The sequence below is a fragment of the Lithobates pipiens genome, unplaced genomic scaffold (genome assembly GCF_037356315.1).
Source record: "Lithobates pipiens isolate NorthernLeopardFrog02 unplaced genomic scaffold, aLitPip1_a1.2 Scaffold_18, whole genome shotgun sequence".
NCBI classification, from domain to species: Eukaryota; Metazoa; Chordata; class Amphibia; order Anura; family Ranidae; genus Lithobates; species Lithobates pipiens.
In genome coordinates, this window is record NW_027507758.1 from 638,816,503 (window position 1) to 638,840,103 (window position 23,601).

General features: G+C 44.0%; 1 protein-coding gene across 1 annotated transcript in view; it reads left to right on the forward strand.

The window, feature by feature from the left end:
* The first annotated feature begins 1,053 nt into the window (after nucleotides 1–1,053).
* LOC143989910 (uncharacterized) overlaps nucleotides 1,054–23,601 on the forward strand; it is a 200,022-nt gene continuing 177,474 nt past the window's right edge. Inside the window, 1 exon segment of the mRNA XM_077490184.1 lies at nucleotides 1,054–1,155. Within this exon segment, the coding sequence (XP_077346310.1) occupies nucleotides 1,069–1,155 (87 nt within the window). The 5' untranslated portion in view covers nucleotides 1,054–1,068.

A 23,601-nucleotide genomic window follows, 5' to 3' on the forward strand; every position in this document is an offset into this window, starting at 1 on the left:
AAAATAAGCCTCACTGTTGACGTAAGTGAGATAAAATTAGGACCATAGTTGGTGTTGAGCGGGTAAATGGAATCACCATTTATTTATCAAACATTTAGTTATGATTGATTATCAAAAACATGTATTCTGATTAAGCAGAGGTATTTGTTGCAAATATCCAGGATAACTGTCTTGGTTGTGTCCAAGTGCCATTCACACCTCCAGCTATGAAAAGGCATTTTCCCAGAGAACCTGGAAGTGATGTCTAGGTGCGAAGTGACCATCTGTTTATCAATGTAAATAACCAACAAATTGATTAGGCCTACAAAGAGGCTCACAAGGTACCCCACCCTCTTTAGAATGTATAAATGTTTTTAGGCTCCCAGTCTCAGAGAGCAATTACTTCACCATGTGTACTGTATACGCTTGCTCCCCTGCCTATGGCTAAAACTGTAGGCTTGAATATTAAATACATCTTTCTGAATGTGGTTCAGCAGTCAACATGTTATTGGAAACCCCTAAGTTCTGGGATTTTCCCTATCAGTGTCAGTGAAATAATAAAGTAAGAAAATACAGTCCTATCGATGGTGCCAGTGGGATAAAATAAGCCATATTGTTGGTGTCACTAAAATAAACGAATTGAGATCAAATAAGCCCCATTGTTGGTGTCGGTGGAATAAAATAAGTCCCATCATTGGTGCCATAAGATAAAGTAAGTCCCATCATTGGTGTCAGTGAGATCAAATAAGTTCCATTGTTGGATGTTGGTGTCAGTGAGATAAAATAAGTTACATTCTTGGTGTCAGTGAGCAAAAATAAGTTTTCCATTGTTGGTGTCAGTGAGATAAAATAAACCCCATTGTTGGTTTCAGTGATATAAAATAAGCCCCATTGTTGGTGTCAGTGAGATAAAATACGTTTTCCATTGTTGGTGTCAGTGAGATAAAAAAAAAAGCCCCATTGTTGGTGTCAGTGAGATATTCCCGGGAATGTACTTCATCATCCAGGAACACTTGGCAAAAACGACAAGGCCATGTTCTCGGGGCTGCAGTTCCTCTGAGCTCCACAAGGGGGTACAGACAGGAAGTGATGTCAGGTACAGACAGGAAGTTCCGGGTGAGAGGTGAGTCGGGAGGAAGTAGAGAGGAGACATTGTTGGAAGTGATAGCAGAGGAGGTAATAAGATCTTATTTTCTATTTACACCCAGTAAACCCCCGTCATGTCCGTCCTCTTCCTCCATAGTCACTGTGATGTCTTTTATCTCCAGCAGATGATGATACACACATATATAGTGTGGAAATTTAGAATAACCCCTTCAGGGGCAGAACATTCTCCTCATTGTGGGGTGAGATGAACTGCCCCGGGTTCCAGGCAAGTGTTGTGCTGTAAACTTCTGATATTGAACCCAAACCCCAATGAAATCAATAGGAGGTCAATCTGTCAACTTAAATATATATATATATATATATATATATATATATTTTTTTTTTTTTGGGGTAATAGTCAAGGGGTGCCAAACAATAACATGGGAGGGGAGCACTGCCCCGGGGAACATGAGGAAAATAAATTCTTAGAAATTCAATTCAGCCTGGAACAGTGATTTTTTAAATACTTAAAGAGGGAGTCCGCCTAAAACAAAATTATTAAAAGCCAGCAGCTACAAATACTGCAGCTGCTGACTTTTAATAAATGGACACTCACCTGTCCCAGGGTCCAGCGATGTCGGCAGCCGAAGCCGAGCAATCGCTCGGCTCTCGGCTGCTGCCGCTCCCATTTTCATTGAGGAAATCAGGAAGTGAAGCTTTGCGGCTTCACTTCCCGGTTCCCTAGTGCGCATGCGCGAGTCACGCTGCGTGTCGTAAGTGATCCCCGCTATCTCCTGGGACCTGTGTGTTTCCCAGGAGACAGCGGGGGTTGCGGGAAGGGGCGTGACTCCCGCGGGAGTCTATTCCCGGAAGTAGGTGCAGATACCTGTATTATACAGGTATCTGCAGCCCCCCCGAAAGATGCCAATTGTGGCACCGGAGGGGGGGGGGGAGGAATCATATGAGCGGAAGTTCCACTTTTCGCTTTATCGTTAAACAACAAAAATGTCCAATTCCTTCAAATAACATGTCTGTGGGGTGTCCTAACCCTGGGGGGTGTCCTAATCCTAGGGAAGTGTCCTACTAATGAGGGGTGTCCTAACCCTGGGTGGGTGTTCTAATCCAGGGTGGGTGTCCTAATAACAAGGGGTGTCCTAACCGTGGGTGTCCCAATCTTAGAGGGGTGTCCTAAAAATGAGGGGTGTCCTAACCCTGGGTGGTGTCCTAATCCTAGGGGGTCCTAATAATGAGGGGTCTCCTAATCCCGGGTGGGTATCCTAATCCTTGGTGGATGTCCTAATAACGAGGGGTGTCTTAACCCTGGGTGGGTGTCCTAATCCTAGGGGGGTGTCCTAATAATGAGGGGTGTCCTAATCCTAGGGGGTGTCCTAATAACGAGGAGTGTCCTAACCCTGGGGGTATGTCGTGCAAGTGCATGTAGGTCTGCGAGTGCACATAGGTCTGTGAGCGGTCTGCGAGTGCACGTAGGTCTGTGAGCGGTCTGCGAGTGCATGTAGGTCTGCGAGCGGTCTGCGAGTGCACGTAGGTCTGACTGCACGTAGGTCTGCGAGCGGTGTGCGAGTGCACGTCGGTCTGTGAGTGATCTGCGAGTGCATGTAGGTCTGCGAGTATCTGTGTATTGTCTTATTGAGTACCTGTGTATTGTCTTGAGTTTTAGTGTCCGGAAGCTAGTTGGACAGGGTATAATCCCGAATCCTCATTAAATTTAATAGGTACGATGCCCGGCGGGTGTGGAGAGGCAACTTGTTGTACATCTTGCGGCATGTATGCGTGCCTTGATCATCCGATCGAGGGTGAATACTGCTGTGCAAAATGTAAGCGTATTGTTTCCCTGGAATCCCAGGTTCTGAATCTGGGGAAGCAACTGTCAGCACTGAAAAGTCCCTCCATACTAAAGGAGAGCCAGGAACGTACATGGCAGGGGCCAGCACTGAGGTGGGTGGAGACAAAGAGGTGCAGGCACTAGCAAAGAGTAGATGGGTGACAATCAGGAAGGGTAGAGGGGCAAGTGCCAGGGAGGCCGATCCAGGGCTGGAGCATCCCAATAAGTACGTTCCATTGAGTGACATTGGTGATCCCAGTCAAGGACCAGCACTGCTGGAGCTGAGGGACTCACCTAGCTGCCAGGGGAAGAACTCCTCCAGTGAGAGTGGGGGGGGAGTGAAGGGAAAGGAAAGACAGATTCTGTTGGTAGGGGACTCAATTCTTAAACGGACAGAGAGGCCAATCTGTAACAAAGACCAGAAGCGTCAAACAGTATGTTGTCTGCCGGGCGCTTGTGTTCAGCACATCATGGATCTGGTGGACAGATTGCTGGGAGGGGCTGGGGAAGACAAAGCTGTCATGGTGCACGTTGGCACCAGTGACAAAGTCAGAGGTAGATGGAGTGTCCTAAAAAACGATTTTAGGGACTTAGGAGCTAAATTGAGGAAAATGGCCTCCAAGGTAGTATTCTCAGGAATACTACCGGTACATTGAGCCACACCAGAAAGGGAGATTAGGGAAGTAAACAAGTGGCTGAAGAGCTGGTGTGGTAAGGAGGGGTTTGGGTTCCTGGAGGACTGGGCCAACTTCTCAGTCGATAACCGGTACTATAGAAGGGACGGACTGCACCTAAATGAGGATGGTGCAGATCAGCTGGGAATGAAGATGGCCGAAAAGTTAGAGGGGTTTTTAAACTAGGCGATGAGGGGGGGGGGGGGGGGGAGTGCAGAGGTAGGGATAGTAAGCACGGAACATATTCCAGAGGGTAGTATTGGGTGCATTAGTGGTAGGTTGACCAAAGCACATAAACCCAAGGTAAGTATAGTAGCAAGTCCTAGTTGCAATCTCGGAACACCCAATAAGAGGATAATATGCGACTGGTCTACACCACATGGCATGTTCACCAATGCCAGGAGCCTGGCGGACAAGATGGGTGAACTAGAGATACTATTGTACGAGGAGGATTTGGATTTTGTGGGAATTTCAGAGATCTGGTTCAACAGCTCTCATGATTGGCTGACAAACATTCAAGGGTATACACTTTATCGCAAGGATAGAGAGGGTAAAAAAGGGGGAGGGGTATACCTATATATCAAGAATAATGTACAAGTGAATGTGACAGATGACATCACTAAGGGAGCTAGGGAGGAGGTGGAATCCTTATGGGTAGAGCTCCAAAGGTATGAAGCTAAGGGGAAAATAATACTGGTAGTACGCTATAGGCCACCCTAACCTGAGGGAGGAAGGGGAGACTGATCTGCTATAACAATTTGGATTAGCAGCAAGGATGGGAAGTGTTATCATAATGGGGGATTTTAATTATCCAGACATAGACTGGGCAATGAGATTCATCTAGGGCTCGCCAGTTCCTAAATGTCTTGCAGGACAATTTTATGTGTCAGATGGTAGATGCACCAACTAGAAATAAAGCGTTGCTGGATCTACTGATTACCAACAATACAGACCTGATCACAGATGTGGAAAGATGGGGCAATCTAGGAAACAGCGATCACAGGTCAATTGGCTTCAGTATAAATCACACAAATAAGAAACATAAGGGGAATACAAAGACACTGAATTTCAAAAGAGCCAACTTCCCTAAACTACAAACCTTACTAGAAGGCATAAATTGAGATAAAATCTTAGGAACAAAGAACGCAGAGGAGAGATGGGTTTGCTTTAAGAGCATATTAAATAAGGGCATTAGCAAATGCATCCCATTGGGTAACAAATTTAAAACAGCAAACAAAATCCTGGATGGCTTAACTCCAATGTAAAAATGCATTTAAAAGCAAAGGAGAAGGCCTTCAAAAAATAAATGGTTGAGGGATCAGCATCCAGACTTTATAAAGAATGCAACAAGAAATGTAAGGGTGCAATAAGGACGGCTAAGATAGAACATGAAAGATACATAGTGGAGGAGAGCAAAACAAATCCCAAGAAATTCTTTAAGCATGTAAACAGTAAAAAAGGAGGACAGACCATATTGGCCCCATAAAGAATGAGGAAAGACATCTGGTTACAAAGGATGGGGAGATGGCGAAGGTATTGAATTTATTCTCCTCAGTCTTCATGAGGGAATCGGGGGGGCTTCAGTAACCAAACCTGCAGTGTTTATCTTCATGACACATCACAGGAAGCACCTCTATGTTTAACAGAGGACAGAATTAAAATTGGACTTTGGAAACTTAACATTAATAAATCACCCAGACCAGATGGCTTACACCCAAGGGTACTTAGGGAGCTCAGTCAAGTAATTGCCAGACCATTGTTCCTAATTTTTACTGACAGTCTAGTGACTGGAAAGGTACCAGCTGATTGAAGAAAAGCCAATGTAGCACCAATATTTAAAAAGGGCCCAAAATACATCCCTGGGAATTACAGACCAGTTAGCCTAACATCAATAGTAATGTAAACTCTTGGAGGGGATGATAAGGGACTATATACAAGATTTTAGGAATGAGAACGGTGTCATTAGCAGTAATCAGCATGGATTCATGAAGAATCGTTCTTGCCAAACCAATCTATTAACCTTCTATGAGGAGGTGAGCTTCTAGCTAGATAAAGGAAGGCCCGTAGACGTGGTGTATCTAGGTAAAGGAAGGCTCGTAGACTTGGTGTATCTAGATAAAGGAAGGCCCGTAGACATGGTGTGTCTAGATAAAGGAAGGCCCGTAGACGTGGTGTATCTAGATAAAGGAAGGCCCGTAGACATGGTGTATCTAGATAAAGGAAGGCCTTGACATGGACCATAGGGTGAGTACATGGATTGAAAACTGGCTACAAGGGCGAGTTCAGAGGGTGGTGATAAATAGGGAGTACTCGGAATGGTCAGGGGTGGGTAGTGGGGTCCCCCAGGGTTCTGTTCTGACCAATCCTATTTAATTTATTCATAAATGACTTGGAGGATGGGGTAAACAGTTCAATCTCTGTATTTGCATACCATACTAAGCTAAGCAGGGCAATAATTTCTCCACAGGATGTGGAAAACTTGCAAAAAGATCCGAACAAATTAATGGGTTGGGCAACTACATGGAAAATGAGGTTCAAAGTAGAAAAATGTAAAATTATGCATTTGGGTGGCAAAAATATGAATGCATTCTATATACTGGGGGGAGAACCTCTGGGGGAATCTAGGATGGAAAAGGACCTGGGGGTCCTAGTAGATGATGGGCTCAGCAATGCCAAGCTGCTGCTAACACAGCAAACAGAATATTGGCATTATAAAGGGGATCAACTCCAGAGATAAAATGATAATTCTCCCGCTGTACAAGACTCTGGTCCAGCCGCGCCTGGAGTTTGCTGTCCAGTTCTGGGCACCGGTCCTCAAGAAGGATGTACTGGAAATGAAGTGAGTACAAAGAAGGGCAACAAAGCTAATAAAGGGTCTGGAGGATATTAGTTATGAGGAAAGGTTGCGAGCACTGAACGTATTCTCTCTGGAGAAGAGACGCTTGACGGGGGATATGATTTCAATATACAAATACCGTACTGGTGACCCCACAATAGGGATAAAACTTTTTCGCAAAAGGAAGTTTAACAAGACACGTGGCCACTCATTAAAATTAGACGAAAAATTAGAAGAAAAGAGGTTTAACCTTAAACTCCGTAGAGGGTTCCTTACTGTAAGAGTGGCAAGGATGGCAGTGGTCTCAGCGGGGGGCATTGATAGTTTCAAGAAACTATTAGATAAACACCTGAACAACATACAGGGATATACAATGTAATACTGACATATAATCACACGCATAGGTTGAACTTGTGTCTTTTTTCAACCTCACCTACTATGTAACTATGTCATAATCCTAGTGGGGTGTCCTAACCCTGGGGGGGGGGGGGGCAGTGTCCTAATCCTGCCTGTGAAGGGCATATGTCTGTGATTTACAGATAGTGCTGCAGCTTTATTGACATTTACAAAGGAAAAGGGTTTTAAAATCACCATTCATGGCACACAACCCCCCCCCCCCCCCTGCAAAAGTATGCTTTTTATTTTGTAGGACCTTTGGGATGTGTGGGAATCCTTGGTAATGTTGCTGTAGCACTTGGTATGGCATGAATAGAAGAAAAGTTGAGTCCCCGCATATACATTCCAGACCCTTTGAGACTAGTATGAATTTTAGTGGGGTATTGCATGCGAAAAAAGGGCTGAAGGACTCCTAAAAATCCATAGCAGGCCCCTAATCCAAGTATACAGCCTGACATGAGCGTGTGCCCCCTCACCTCCTGAACCATACCAGGCCTCATGGCTTCAACTTGGGAAGTACCTTGCCAGTCAGACCCCTACAGGCAAAGCAGTAGGGGTTGATGCCTCTTCCCCCACTGCCCTTCTCTGTGATTGGTTGGGCCTGCAGGCAGAGGGGTTATCAGAGTTTGAAAAGTCCATCTAATATAAAATGACCCTCAGATACCACCCCCCTGTTAATGAGTATGGTCGCCATATTTGGCCAATTCAGACAGAACTAACGGCTCAGCTCTAATTCTCTCCGTAGCAGTCTCTGGTAACATGGCATGGGATTTGTGTTCTACTGAATTTCCAGGATTTTAATTTTGGTTGCAATTGTGGTTGATTATTTTGGTACTCACCCATAACGTCCTGCACAGTGTTTGTTCCTGGTCAGCTGACTCATAGCAGCCAATAATGGGGGAGCTTGATAACCCTTCTTCCCTGTAAGAGGGGACTGAGATCAGCCAATAATTAGGGGAAGTGCATAACCCTCCCTTACTATAAGAGGGGGGCTGAGATCAGCCAATAATTAGGGGAAGTGCATAACCCTCCCTTACTATAAGAGGGGGGCTGAGATCAGTCAATAATTAGGGGAAGTGCATAACCCTCCCTTACTATAAGAGGGAGACTGAGATCAACCAACAATGGGGGGGAGGGGGGGGGGACAAACCTTCCTTACTATAAGAGGGTTATTGAGATCAGCCAATAATGGGGGGATGAATAACCCCTCCTCACTATAAGAGGGGGACTGAGATCAATCAATAATGGGGGGATAACCCCTTCTCACTATAATGCCCCGTACACACGATCGGAAATTCGGCCAGCAAAAGGCTGATGAGAGCATTTGGTCGGAAAATGCGACCGTGTGTATGCTCCATCGGACCTTTTCTGGCGGAATTTCGGCAAGCAAAAGATTGAGAGCAGGTTCTCAATTTCTCGGTCAGAAAAAGTTCCGATCGGAAATTCAGATCGTCTGTATAAATTCCGACATGCAAAATTCCTACGCATGCTTGGAAACAATCCGACGCATGCCCGGAAGCATTGAACTTAGTTTTCTGGGCTCGTCGTAGTGTTGTACGTCACTGCGTCCTTGACGGTTGAAAGTTCAGAGAACTTTTGTGGGACCATGTGCATGCAAGACAGCTTGAGCGAAATCCCGTCGGAAAAACCATCAGAGCTTTTTCCCGACCAAAATTACGATCGTGTGTACGCGACATAAGAGGAGGACTGAGATTAACCACAGGGTTCAGGAATTAGTTACACGCAGGGTTCAGGAGTGTGTTACACGGAGGGTGAAGGTTTCAGGAGTTTCGCACAGGGGGACATGTGCAGGGTTCAGTATTGTACTATGCACAGGGAGGCAGAGTTCAGGAGTGCATTATGCACAGGTTGCATGGTTCAGGAGTGTGTTACACTGCAGAGTTCAGGAGTGCATTATGCACAAGTTGCATGGTTCAGGAGTGTGTTACACTGCAGGGTTCAGGAGTGCATTTTGCACAGGTTGCATGGTTCAAGAGTGTGTTACACAGTAGCACAGGGTTCAGGAGTGCATTATGCACAGGCTGCATGCTTCAAGCGTGTGTTACACAGTAGCACAAGGTTCAGGAGTGCATTATGCCCCGTACACACGATCAGAAAATCGCACGGAAAATACCGCTTTCGAATCGATCGTACGATAATCGGATCGTTAGTACAGAGCTTCCGAGAGCCGATTAGGACAGTTCATCCGATATTATTCTATCTGACATGCACGGAAATTTTTTTTGTAAGATGCCAGATCATACGATTTTTGTTTAACCACTTCCCGACCAGCGCACGACGATGTACGTCGACAGAATGGCACGGGCAGGCATATTGGCGTACATGTACGTCCAATCTTCAATGCCGCCCTGCCATCGGGAGCGCGCTGCCGGCGGCGCGCTCCCGCGCTGGTCGGGACCCCCGTGAGTCCGGTCGCGGGACCCGCAGACTCGATCGCTGCGGGCATCCCCGTGATTGTCTCACGGGACGGCTGAATGGAGGAAATGCCGTGTAAACAGCATTTCTCCATTCTGCCTAGCAACTAGTGACGCTGATCTCTGCTCCATGTGATTGGAGCAGAGATCAGTGTTCACTAAATGAAAGCCAAACCCTCCCCACAGTTAGTAACACGCCCCTAGGAACACTTAACCCCTACACTGCCACCCACTGGTTAACCCTTTTAATGCCAGTGTCATTTACACAGGAATCACTGCATTTATATAGCAGTGATTACTGTATAAATGACAATGGTCCCAAAAATGTTCGATGGGTCCCCCACAATGTCGCAGTCACAATAAAAATCGCCGATTGCCGCCATTACTAGTAAATAAAATAATTATTAATAAAAATGCTATAAAACTATCCCTATTTTGTAAACGCTATAACTTTTGCTCAAACCAATCAATAATCGCTTATTGCGATTTTTTTTTTTACCAAAAATATGTAGAAGAATACGTATCGGCCTAAGCTGAGGGAAAAAAATGTTTTTTTATATATTTTTGGGGATATTTATTATAACAAAAAGTAAAAAATAATGCGTTTTTTTCAAAATTGTCGCTCTATTTTTGTTTTTAGCGCAAAAAATAAAAACCGCAGGGGTGATCAAATACCACAAAAAGAAAGCTCCATTTGTGGGAAAAAAAGGACGTCAATTTTGTTTGGGAACCACGTCGCACGACTGTGCGATTGTCAGTTAAAGCGACGCAGTGCCGAATCGCAAAAAGTGGTCTGGCCTTTGACCAGCAAAATGGTCCGGTCTGAAAGTGGTTAATCAGTACAGCTATCGTTCGAAAATGCAATACAAATGCATTACAACACATGACATCACTTCCGAATTTTTTTTCTGTCGTGCGGGAATTTTCGTGACTTTAGTAAACTCCTCAGATTCGATCTGAGATTAGCATGCAATAAAAAACGGACGATCATTCGTCCGATAATCTCATCGTGTGTATGCACAGGTTGCATGGTTCAAGAGTGTGTTACACAGTAGCACAGGGTTCAGGAGTGCATTATGCGCAGGGTTCAGAAGTGTGTTACGCACAGGGTGCAGGAGTGCATTATGCAGAGGATGCAGGGTCCAGGAGTACATTACATACAGCGTGCATGGTTCATGAGTGCATATCCCACAGGTCAATTTAAAATGAAAAATGACTTCCCCCATACTCTTCCCAAACCCCTCTCTAGCACAGATCCCCCCCCACGACCTGATTAATTTCAGTTTTAAAAAAAAGAAACATACTTTCAGGTAGTTTTATCAGCAACACGTTTCCATCAGGAGAGTTTAAAGAGGAAGTAAACCCTGATGAGTTTACTTCCTCTTTCATTCCCTGCAAAGGTAATGGACTACTATGCATCGCATAGTAGCCCATTATGTGTCACTTACCTGACACAGGAGCCAGCGAAGTCACCGCTGTCCCCTGTAGTTCCAAGCGTCCATCTTCTTGGTGGGTCTCCATGGGTCTCGCTGCTCCAGCGCTGTGATTCGCCGGAGCAGCGATGACGTCACTCCCGCACATGCGCACGGGAGCCGCCACGCGCGGCATATTCGCCGTTGATGGTGCCGCGCTCAGTGCGCATGCGCCGTAGACAGCTGTCACGGTCTTTTAGTAAATATCTCCTAAACCGTATAGGTTTAGGAGATATTTCTTGGACCTACAGGTAAGCCTTAATCTAGGCTTACCTGTAGGTCAAAGTGTGTTGTAAGGGTTTACAACCACTTTAAGTGTGATGTAATCAGTGGAAGTACCAATACATCTGAAAGCCATAGGAAAGGGGGTTGTACAATCACAGCAGATATTGTGACAGCAATGAGATCCAATGAACCCCAAAACTGAGTGAGAACACCCAGGGGCACCTTTTATTTTGCTAACGTTCATAAGTGTGCAACAAACAATCAGATTTAAATCTTTGTGTCCATGCCCTCTTCCCCACCCCATATTTCACAACACCCACCTGCCCTGCAAGTTAATTTTCGCTATTTTCACACTAACCTTCCTCCACGCCAATCAGGAGGCGGGGCATCAGACCTGTTTCCTGATTGGCCAAAGCGCCAGGCCACCCTATTGGATGCCTGGCGCTTAGGAAGAGGAGCGGAGGAGACACGCTGGAGCAGAGGTCGTTAAGTCCCCTCTGCCAGAGCCATGCACGTGGGTTGGGGGTGCTGTCAGCTGCACGCAGGGGTTGGGGTGTCATGTCATAACCGCACACGTGGGGGGTGGTGCCAGAGCAATGAGCCCTGCGAGTGAGGGGGTCGGTGGGCACAATGGCTGCATATGACGGGCACAAGTGGCTGCATATGACAGGCACAGTGAGTGCATTTGATGGGCACAAGTGGCTGCATATGATGGGTACAGTGGCTGTGTTTGATGGGCACAAGTGGCTCCATGTGATGGGCACAAGTGGCTGCAAGTGGCTGAATATGATGGGCACAGTGAGGCTGCATTTGATGGGGGGGTTTCAGTATTTTTTCAGTTTGTTTGCGCCCCCAAAAAAATTTGAGCACCAGCTGCCACTGGTAACAGCTCAGGTGAAATAAACACCTTTTGGCCCAGAATCTGTAAAGCCTCAAAGATTTTTAATTAAGCCGTAATAAAGTTTTACTTTGATAATTGGGAGTATTAACTTCCATAAGGCATGAATAGTTTAGAAAATGGTTTTGCTGGCAATGAAGGGAGATACTTTATTTTACATTGGAATTGGGCTCTGCTAACACCAAAGACCGGGAACCTGGCTAAGTACTCTTCCATTCTTAATCCCATTTGATTTGCTGTTATTATTGTATATTTTGTGTAAAATCTTCATCTGTAAATTTTGGGATCAGCTTTTGGTAATTAATTGTTAAGCTTTATCTCTAATGCACTAAATTAGAACTTAAAGAATTTCTGTCTCTTTCAAGAGTGCTACAAGATTTACCTTCTGCCATATTCCTGTCTGGCGTGGTAGCGTGTATTACAGAAGTTTTGTCAGAATGGTTACAGCAGATACTGTGAGCGGTTCGTGTCGCTGTTAGAACACAAAGTGGAAACTATTGTGTGTGTGTTACAGGTTACCAGGGGAATTAATAAGAACAGCAGGGTGCAGTCTGAGTGTAGTGTGTAAACATATTTATTGTGACGAAAGGACAAATGACAACTCACACTGTGACAGGTAAAATCAGGCTCATCACATAGTAAGGGCTACCAGTGGACAGTCTCATCACAACCGCAAACCTCAGACCAGGATCTTGTTGGTTTCCACGTCCTCATCCCAGCTGTCATCCAGCATGCTGTCCGGACTGTCCAGGCTGCAAGTTTTAGGAGGAAGCTTCTTATCCCAGATGCATGAGCTGACCACTCACAGACTACGTACAGAAAGTGCCTTTAGTTCTCATGTGAGTTGTTCCCATCCTGGTCTGAAGTTCCCTGTTGTTGTGAGACTGTCTACCGGAAGGCCTTACTTTGGAATGAGTAGTGTTGGACAAGCAGTTTGGATCCAGCCCGAACATCACGTGTTTGGTGAACACCTGAATTTACGAGATGCTCTGCTGGGTGTTCACCCGCTTAGTACCCCACAATGCACTGGGCGCAATCATGTACAATCATGGCTCAGTGTTCATAGTCCCACCCCACACTATAGAAGGTTCCTTCCTACAAGAAGCTTTTACAGTGTTGTGGAGTGGAGATGGATAGAGTAGGGGGCTCAGTTTGCTACTAGTGAGTGTAGCGTTACTGTGACTCTCAGTGTAGAGTGTTATGCTGCATACACACGATCGGAAATTCGGCCAGCAAAAGACAGATGAGCGCTTTTGCTGGCCAAATTCCCGCCAGCAAAAGATTAAGAGCAGGTTAAGACCATTGTCATATAATTACTACATATGCTTGGCTTACTGGAGAGTACCAATCTAATCAAGATTTGATTATTTCTATATCATGGAGACACACGTCAATGAGTTTGGTCTTTACCTTTTGTTTACGATATGAACATATATGTTACCTTGCTATGCCATTATCATGTTATTTGTATGGAATAAATTGTATGTCCTTTATCTACTATTTATACATTGTGCTACTATGTAACATATGTGGTTTTTACTCATCATTTACTACCTACCAGACACACTCTGTCATGTTATCTCCTTGGCTGCATGATTCATATATAGTCCTATTTCCTTCCCCCCTTTTCCAAATTTCTTCATCGGTTTAGGCCAATATATATTCTACATATTTTTGGTTAAAAAATTTGCATTCGGCGTATATAGATTGGTCTGCGCAAAAGTTATAGCATCTACAAACTATGGGAAAGATTTATGGCATTTTTATTATTTTTTTAATAGTAATGGAGATGATCTGCGATTTTTAGAGGTATTGCGACGGACAGATCGGACACTGTTGACACATTTTCTTTTTCTTTCATTGATGGACACAGCTCCATTAAATCTTGACCGTAGGGTTATTACACCACCTTCAGGAGAGGACTAGGCAGGACATGTAATACATGTGAAAACAACAGAACTGTACAGTTCCGCCCAGGGGGCGGTCCCTCTGGCTATAACCCCTCAGCCTGCTTCCTGCAGCTCAGTACATCAACAAGCAGTATAATGTAAAATGATAGGGAGTGGGTGCTGTGTCCGTCAATGAACTTCAGAGAAAAGGATTTTACGGTGAGTACAAAAATCCTATTTTCTCTTTCATTCATTGATGGACACAGCTCCATTAAATCTTAACCGTAGGGACGTCCCCAAGCAGTGTCAGAACCAGGGGTGGAAACAGCTAACATAACTTCACCTACAGCCAGAGGCGCTCCTCAACGGAGGAGTCGCCATCTGAATCGACCGCATCAGAACTTGCGGTCAACGTATGCATCAGAATGCATTGACAACCAAAATGTAACTTTCTCTAACAAGAAGAAAGAGTGTAAATTGCAACGATTACATGGCCGCCTGCAAAAATTTGTGGCCAAAGCAATCATCAGAAGATGCGCTTACATCAACTTTGTAGAACTTTGTGAAAGTGTGAACGGACGACCAAGTCGCCACCTTACACACCTGGGAGACAGACACTTGATGTTGGAAAGCCCAGGAGGTCCCAATTGCCCTGGTGAAATGGGCTGTAACAGAAAAGGGGGCTCCTGCCCCTTCAAGGCGTAAGCCTGGACCACGATCTGTCTGATCCACTGGGAAATGGTGGTCGACGAGTCCGGCAGAATTTTTTTCGGACCAGCCACCGAAACTAACAGAGTCTGAATTCCGTAAGGGAGCCATGGCAGACAGATATACCCTTAGGGCCCTGACCACATCCAGGGAATGGAGGGCCACCTCCTTAGGGTGTGTCAGCTTAGGACACAGAGATGGTAACACAATGTCCTCATTGAGATGGGAGGCTGAAACCACCTTTGAAAGAAAGGAAGGTTGCGGACGCAGCACCACCACCTTATCCTTGTGTAAAACTAGGTAGGGCGACTTGCAAGACAAGGCCGCCAACACAGAAACCCTCCTGGCAGATGTAATAGCCACTAGAAAGACCACTTTCTGAGAAAGAGTCAACAAGGGAATTTTACCTGATGTTCTCAAACGGCGGCTTCTAAAGCGCCGATAGCACCAGGTTCAGATCCCACGGAGGTAGAGGTGGTTGCATCGGAGGGACTACATATCGAACCCCTTGCACAAAAGTGCTCACCAATGAGTGAGACGTCAGGGGTCGTTGGAAAAAGACAGCCAAGGCTGATATCTGTCCCTTAATGGTGCTTAAGGCCAGTTTCTGGTCCACTCCTCGCAGTAAGAACAGCAGGATCCTAGAAACGGAATAGGTGTGCGGACGCCACCCCATCTCCTCACCTGGCTTTCAACAGGCCCCTCCTTTCCTGGCCTGCCAGGTTGCATACTAGGATAATGCCCTGTACACACGGTTGGACATTCCGACCACAAAATCCGTCGGATTTTTTCCGACAGATTTTGGCCGAAACTTGTGTTGCATAAACACGGTCGCACAAAGTTGTCAGAAAATCCGTCCGTTCTGAACAAGGTGACGTCAAACACGTATGTCGGAGACTATAAACGGGCCAGTAGCCAATAACTTTTGTCTCTTAGTTTATTCTGAGCATTGGTGGCACTTTGTCCGTCGGAATTGTCTACACACGATCAGAATTTATGCGATCGGATATTGTTGTTGGAAAATTTTAGATCCTGCTCTCAAATTTTGTGCGTTGGAAAATCTGACGGAAAAAGTCAGATGGAGCCCACACACGGTCTGATTTTCCGACAACATGATCCGATCGCATATTTTCTGTTGGAAAATCCGACCGTGTGTACAGGGCATAAGTAGTCTGGTATAAATTTTGGGGAGACCCCATGCCGTTTTTTTTTTTTGGTTCCCCATAAAATCCATATTCGACCCAAAGGACCTGGTATGGATTGGGGAGACCCACACCGTTAATTCTTTTTCACATTTTCCTATTGTCAGCAATGTTTTGTATTTTTCAAGAAAGCGTGCAGGAAAAAATCAATTAAAATGCCATTTTTCTTTCTTTAAAAATGCCAGTATTGCTGCAGCAGGTTCTATACACGGTACAGATGCACCACTTTACAGGCAGACTAAAGCCCCGTACACACGAGCGGACTTTTCGACATCCAAACTCCGACGGACTGAGTCCGGCGGACTATCCGATCGTGTGTGGGCTGCAACGGACTTTAGCGAAGCTAAAGTCTGACGGACTTTAGAAATGAAGCATGCTTTAAATTTTCCCGACGGAACTCCGCCGGACCCGGTCCCCTTCGAAAAATTCGCTCGTGTGTGTGCTACTCCGACGGACTAAAACCGACGCTAGGGCAGCTATTGGCTACTGTCTATGAACTTCCTACGTCGAATCCCGTCGTACGTCATCACGTTCGACTCCGTCGGAGTTTGGTGTGATGGTGTGTGGCCAAGTCCGTTCGGTCGAAAAGTCCGCCAGAACTCCGTCGGAACTCCAGCGGAATTCCGGCGGAACTCCTTTGGAGGTCTGTCAGACTTAATCCCTCTCGTGTGTACGGGGCATAAGGGGACCCCCAGGCACAATATTTAAAGGAAATTTTCATTTTTATTGTTTCACTTTAGTCATCATTAAAATCACTGCTCCTTTAAAAAATTATAGGTTTTAAAACTTTTTTCTCATTGATACATGTTCCTCAGGGCCAGTACCTGGGCCCCCCATATCTTTTTATTGCCAGTAACTTGCATATAATGTATAAAAAATTATCTGCACTCCGATTGTTGCTCAGTTGACGTGTTTCAGCCTATAATGAAACAGAGCTATCTGAAATAAATCTGCTATAAAGGTGTACCACATCCCCAGAAGGATAGAAAAATTGAGAAACCCCCTAGAAGTGGGACTTTATAGGTACTACCATATTCACATACGTAGGAAAATATATATAAAAAATGTATTATACAAAAAAAATACATAGTTACAATATCACAGAAACATATAAATAATCAAGGATGCATAACAAGGGGGGCGTGGCTTAGCGGCTGATGTAGGAGGACGTGTGTGCCTGGAGCTCCGCCGGCCATCTGTGATACCATCCTTCCAGGCTTGTCTGTGTTACCGGCCTCAAAATGTGAATTAAGAGAGCCGATGATTGTAGACACGATGAGATAAGGTGATCAGCTTGGCGTGGACTGCAAAGAATCACACAAACAGCATGAGATATGACCACTGACTTTATGGCTGGAAGTAGTTTAATTTTACATAACAATACATCTTTTACATTTTTATAGTCACATGTTTATAACTATTAACAATATATATAATACCGATTTTAACTAAAGTATTTTAAAACGTAGTTATAACAATGAACATTACTATATTTTATAATATATATATCCCTGTTATTCAGTGTTATAGATAATTATCTTTATCTCTCTGGTACACTTTAAGTGTGCAATAATCATACTGGCAATGCATTGCTTTAATACAAATATTTTCATGGTAGTACTCTTTTTTAACCACTAGATGGTGCACATTGCATGTCTGTATGATGCAATACATAAGCTTTACATACAATAGGTTTTTTTCTATATTAAATAACAGAAAACATGTGCTTCTATAAATCTATGCAATTTTCAATAAATCAGGTTTAAATATACCTATTTAGAAAGGTTTAGTGTTTATCATAGACATTTGTTCTGACTAATGCAGTATTTTCATGTTCTTATGCACTTTTCCCTTGTTTCTCACACATGCTGTTCTAAACTTCTAATTACAGCAAAACTATAGCATAAAATCTGCTGAGACTTTTTCTGCATCTGCTCAAGATGTTTAGGAATCTTTCTATCACAGGTTAATACAGATTAGGAACAATTTAGAGTACATACCTGCAAAGAATCACACAAACAGCATGAGATATGACCACTGACTTTATGGCTGGAAGTAGTTTAATTTCCAGTCACATGGTGTGTGGCCTTATATAGACTCTGTTTGTGTACCTTCTCTGCCATCTACTGGTTATTAATAGAATAGAAGGGATATGTTTAGAAATATAAAAAAAAATGAATATGTACTTTGCTTTGGGGTGTCTGTTTTGTGACCATATAAACCCCAGTCCGTCACACTCTCCCCTCCTTCAGTTAATGGCTCCCGACATTAAACTCAATTGGTATCTGAACACTATTTAGTGATTTAAGTAACCCAAATAGGTACTTGTTGCCACCAAGGAGCTACTTTAACTACCTGGCATGTCATGGGAGTAGCTAGCATTGTAGGAGTTTGTATGGTGTGAATCTGACTTGGTATGTATCTTGGCTGACCTAGTGTGTCATATGTAAAGATCTCTTTAGGCTTAGCTTGTCTGGTAGATCTTCTGACAGGAGTTGAGTCTTCTCCATCAACATCATTTTCCATTTGCATATCTTGGTTCACAGGTAAGTCTTGACTTAATGAGGGTAATTCTGCAGTGTCTAGTCCCACCATGTCTGTAGCCCAGATTTGGTCGCCAACTACTGTTCCATCATTTTGTTCTTGTTCAAGATTGGGTGTGGTAGTTGTAGGATAGAACTCTTCAGCAGAAACTCTTAATGGGATTTTCTGTACGTTTTGAGAGTTTGGTTGAGACACAACACAATCATGACTTTCTGTAGTCTCTGGTATATAAGGATAATACCATCTTTCTTCATCTGAACATTCCTCCTCCTGGTCCACATCCATTCTGGCATCCTTTCTGTTACTTGATTGTCTTTGTTTCATCGGTACTCGTGGAATGTGTCCTTCAATTGGTAGGTCATTTACTGGTAGTAAAAGATTTCTGTGCAGTACTCGAATAGTCTTTTTACCACTTTCAGGCTGAATTTTGTACACAGGCCCATCTTTGATTCTTTCTACCACTTTGTGTACTGATTCTTCCCAGTATGAACGAAGTTTACCAGGTCCTCCTCTTTCAGAGAGATTTCGTACTAAGACCCGATCACCCGGTTGAAGAGGTGTTCCTTTTATCTTTTTGTCATAGTACTTCTTCCCTTTAGCAGATGATTTTTTGCTATTCTCAGATGCGATTTTGTAAGCTTCTTGCATTCTAGATGCCCATTTCTGAGTAAATGTTGGTTGACTTTCTGATTCCTTTTCCAAATTTAGGTTGAGCATTAGGTCAATTGGCAAACGAGGAGATCTTCCATACAATAGAAAGAATGGCGAGTATCCTGTGGCTTCATGCCTGGTGCAATTATATGCATGAACCATATGTGGAAGATGTTCTTTCCAATCTGACTTTTTCTCTTCCTCTAAGGTGCGAAGCATCTGTAACAAAGTACGGTTCAATCTCTCCACTGGGTTACCCTGTGGATGGTATGGAGTAGTTCTTGAATGAGAGATCCCTGCCAATCGTTGCAATGTCTGAAATAAGTTGTTTTCAAATTCTCTTCCTTGGTCATGGTGGAGTTTCTCTGGATAGCCAAAACGTGGTATGAAATCTTGAAAGATCTTTTCTGCCGCCGTTTTTCCAGATTTGTTCTTAGTTGGATACGCTTGTGCAAAGCGTGTGAAATGGTCAACTATTACAAGTATATACTCATATCCTCCTTTGCTTTTCTCCAAGTGAAGATAATCAATGGATACTAACTCCAAAGGTGAACTGGTAGTAATCGAACCCATAGGTGCTCTTTCGGTGATATTTGGACGCTTTTGTTTGATGCAGCTGCACTTCTTCAGCACATATTCATCAATGTCTTTTTGCATAAATGGCCAGTAAAATCGTTCACGTGCTAGGTGGGTTACCTTGTCAGTACCAATGTGACCCATGTCATCATGAAGATTTCTTAAGACCAATGGTTTTAACTTTTCTGGTAGAACTAGCTGTTTTCGGGTTCCAGAGTGTCGGTAGAGGATTCTTGTGTTCATTCATGTATCAAACGTCTTGTTTTGCTGGTCATACTCTCCTTTTCTTTGTGGTTTGGAATCCAGTCGTTCTCCTTAAGCCAGACCACTTCTCTAATGTTGGTATCGTCTTGTTGTAATGCTCTGATATTCTCCTGAGTCATTGGGCAGATTGTCTGTCCTTTCAGCAATTCTTCGGCCACATCACTTTCTGAGTGAAGAGTCAATGAAGCCACCCATAATGCCTCTTCTTCGTCAACAGCTTTGCTCCCTTGCCACATAGCTGACACAACCTCAGATGGTACAAGCTCTGTGTACTCACTCAGATTCTTCGTGAGTTCCACTGGAAATCGTGACAGTGTATCTGCGTCTGCATTCTGTTTACCTGGCCTGTACTTGATATCGAAGTGGAAATCAGCCAACTCGCCAACCCAGCGATGACCCACAGCATTCAGTCTGGCAGTACTCAATACATATGTCAATGGGTTGTTGTCTGTGTAAACGGTGAATGTTGGAGCGTAGTACAAGTAATCTCTGAATTTGTCACAGACTGCCCACTTGAGAGCTAAAAACTCAAGTTTACCAGAGTGAAGATGGTAATTGCGCTCTGCTGGAGTCAATGTTCTGGAGCCAAACCCAATAACACGAAGTTTTTCTCCTTGTCGTTGGTATAGTACAGCACCTAGGCCTTCATTGGAAGCATCAGTGTGTAAGACGAAGGGTAAATCAAAATCAGGGTATGCTAGAATTGGTGGATTGGTTAGCATGTCCACCAGTCTGGATACTACAGCTTGATGTTTGGGTGTCCATTGAATCAGTGTTTTAGATGGCACTTGTGCTTTGTTCCCGTTTTTCTTTGTAGATTCCCTCCGATTGTTTTTGGGGATGGATGTAGCAGATCCTTTCTCAGTGTTCTGCAAAAGTTCATACAGTGGTTTAGCAAGTCGAGAGAAATCTTGAATGAAGGACCTGTAGTAGCTCAGGAATCCTAACAAAGATCTGACTCCTCCCACAGTTTTTGGTTCTTTCTTTTTCAAATGTAATACCGCTTCAAGATCTTTTGGGTCAATTTTTATGCCTTCTTCTGACACCATTCGTCCAAGGTATCGAATCTGTCGTTTAAAGAGTTCACACTTCTTCGGACTAAGTTTGATACCATGCTCACGCATTCGACTAAGCACTTGCCTAATATCATTGACATGCTCCTGAAAAGTTTTGGAGTAGCAAAGTACGTCATCCAAGTATGGAGAACAACATTTGTCTCTGATGCCCTCTAATACATTCTCCATGCATCTCTGAAAAGCTGCTGGGGCATTCGTTAATCCAAATGGAATACGGTTCCACTCCAGGAGTCCCCAGGGGGTGCTGAAAGCCGTCAGATGTCTGGAGTCTTCATGCACAAAGCCTTGATGATACGCACTACCCTGGTCCAGGATTGAGAACCACGTAAATCCTCCTAAGCTATCCAGAAGATCTTGTATTCTGGGTAGTGGATGTCTATCTGGGATAGTCTTTCGGTTTAACTCCCTAAAGTCAACACATAGTCGTAGGCTACTGTCCTTCTTTCGAACACAAACAACTGGTGATGAGTATGCGGAAGAAGATTTTGTTACCCAACCTCGGTCAAGAAGGTTTTGGATATATTCTTTCACTTCTTTGTATAAGGGTTTCGGTATCGAATTGTAGCGTTTCTGGACAGGAGTTTCATCTTTCAGATTTATCCTCAGTTTCAGGTTAGGGATGCATCCTATGTCTCCCTCATCTCGAGCAAAGACATCTGATTCCTCATATAACATTTGTCTCGCTATCTCCTGTTCTTCTTCTGAGAGATCTTCCAAATTGACAGGTGGGTGCCACTTAACAGATTTGTTAGTGGGTAGCTGATTTCCAGTGTCCACTTGATTCAACTGGTTTACATGAAACACCCTTTTCTTCTGGTCCATTCCCTTTCCATCGTCTTTGTTTAGAGACAATGGTAGAATCTCAGCTGCTGGAGAAATGGTACCCAATACTGTTCTGGGTGGAAGGTAGATGTCATGTTGAGCACGGTTCAGTATAGGTATCTTCACCAGTTTAGAGAACCCATTTGGCACATCTACCACTGAAGGAAATAGTTCAAGTCCTTCCTCGACTGGATATTCGGGAAGTGGTTCAAATGGCATGATTCCTCCTTTCGGCCACGCTCTAATTCTGCATTTGACTTCACAGAGCTCGCCTCCTTTAATCTGGAGTCCCTTCTTCCCCACTTTGACCATACGACTATCGAATATTTCTCCTGGGTCAGTTGCTTGACTGACAGCATTGACAATGTTATTCGCTACACTCTGTCTTACTTTCATAGCTTCACTCAGCAAGATAGTCAGGTTTTGGGTGCTGTTTGGTCGGTCACGGTTTTCTCTGATCAATTCTTCGATAACATTAAACCCAAGAATTGGATTGTCATTACAGCAGTCACTCACCAGCATTGGCACATAAATGGCTAAGTTTCCATGTCCACTACTTTCGAATTCCAGGCAGACTTCAATCCATCCGATGAATGGAATGAGAGAACCATATGCAGCTGTAATGGATAAGTTGTCACCACAAAGTAAATCTTGTATGTGCCTAATGGAGACGCTGGGTAGAAACTTTTCTAACCATGCCTTCCCGACAATGCTGACCTGAGCTCCTGTATTCATCAACATGTCAACCGGTACACCATTCATCCGACATGACAGTAGGCATTTTCCTCCAATTAATTGTGCTACGTGTTGTTTGGAGAATCCATTCTCTTTTGAGAGTGTTCTAGTTGACCGGTGGGTGGATACCCTGTTTACCTTAGCATGGGACAGATCATTTGAGGTGGTCACTGGTTGTCCCTTTCCCAGTGACCGTCTGTCGTTTCCCGACTGCCTTCTTTTCTTCAAGCAATCAACCGCTCTGTGTCCTGTCCAACCACAGTAGAAACAATGGTAGCAGTTCTGACTCTCTCGTTTAATGCAATCATCACACCTGGGCTTGCAGTGAGTTGTATCTGGAACTTGAACATTGGTTAGTGGCTTAGTCATTTGGTTTCCAACAAGAGGAGTTAGCTTCATCATCTTTTCCAGGTTCTTTGTGAGAGCAGAGACCTGTGTTGTTAGTTCCAATAATGCAGTGTGATTTGCTCTAGCATCTCCCTCAACTCCCTTTTGGAAGGTGTCTTTTTCACTATTACCTGGTGTCTGTGATGAATGAACAGTAATAGGTTTATGTTTAGGTGCACTGTTTAAGCGTCTCTGCCTTTCTGTTTACTCATCAACTGATCTGGTGACTTGCTCTATGATAAAGTCATCCGTTACTGTCAAATCAGACACATAAGGCTTGATATCTCGTCTAACATTAGAATTTTTCTCATTTAGTCCCTGATACAGTGTATGAAGGAATATGCCTTGCACCAGTTTTTTGTCATAGTTAAACTCTTGCCTATCATGTTGTGATGTAGACAGAACTTTTTGTTTTAACCCCACTAGCCTGTAAACAAATTGTTGTGCTGTTTCTCTTTCTTGCTGGGCAGCATTGCTAAGGTCCTGAAATAACTCATTACCACTTCGTTCTCTCATATGTGACTTCAAAAACCTTTTCAATTCAGCAACAGTAAGATCATCTTTGTCAGTCAACATATCTTTAAAATTACCAGGTTTGATTATTCTCAACACTGTGCGTATAATTTCAGATTCAGGGAATTTTTCTGTTAGACCCTCGTCAATTTGTCTGCACACGCTACTGTAACTCATGTCCGAACCATGATCTGAAATTACACCACCATGCATTTTAAATTCTCTACGTGGCAATAAAGCAACAACATCAGTTAATCTCACCACCTCCGATACCTGTTCAGTCCTTGCAGTCCCACTACTTATTTTTTTTGCAGCGGTTGCAATGTCCACAGTTGGTGTACTTTCCTTGTTAAGTTTTAGTTCATCGATCTTGTCTTGGATAATGAGTAG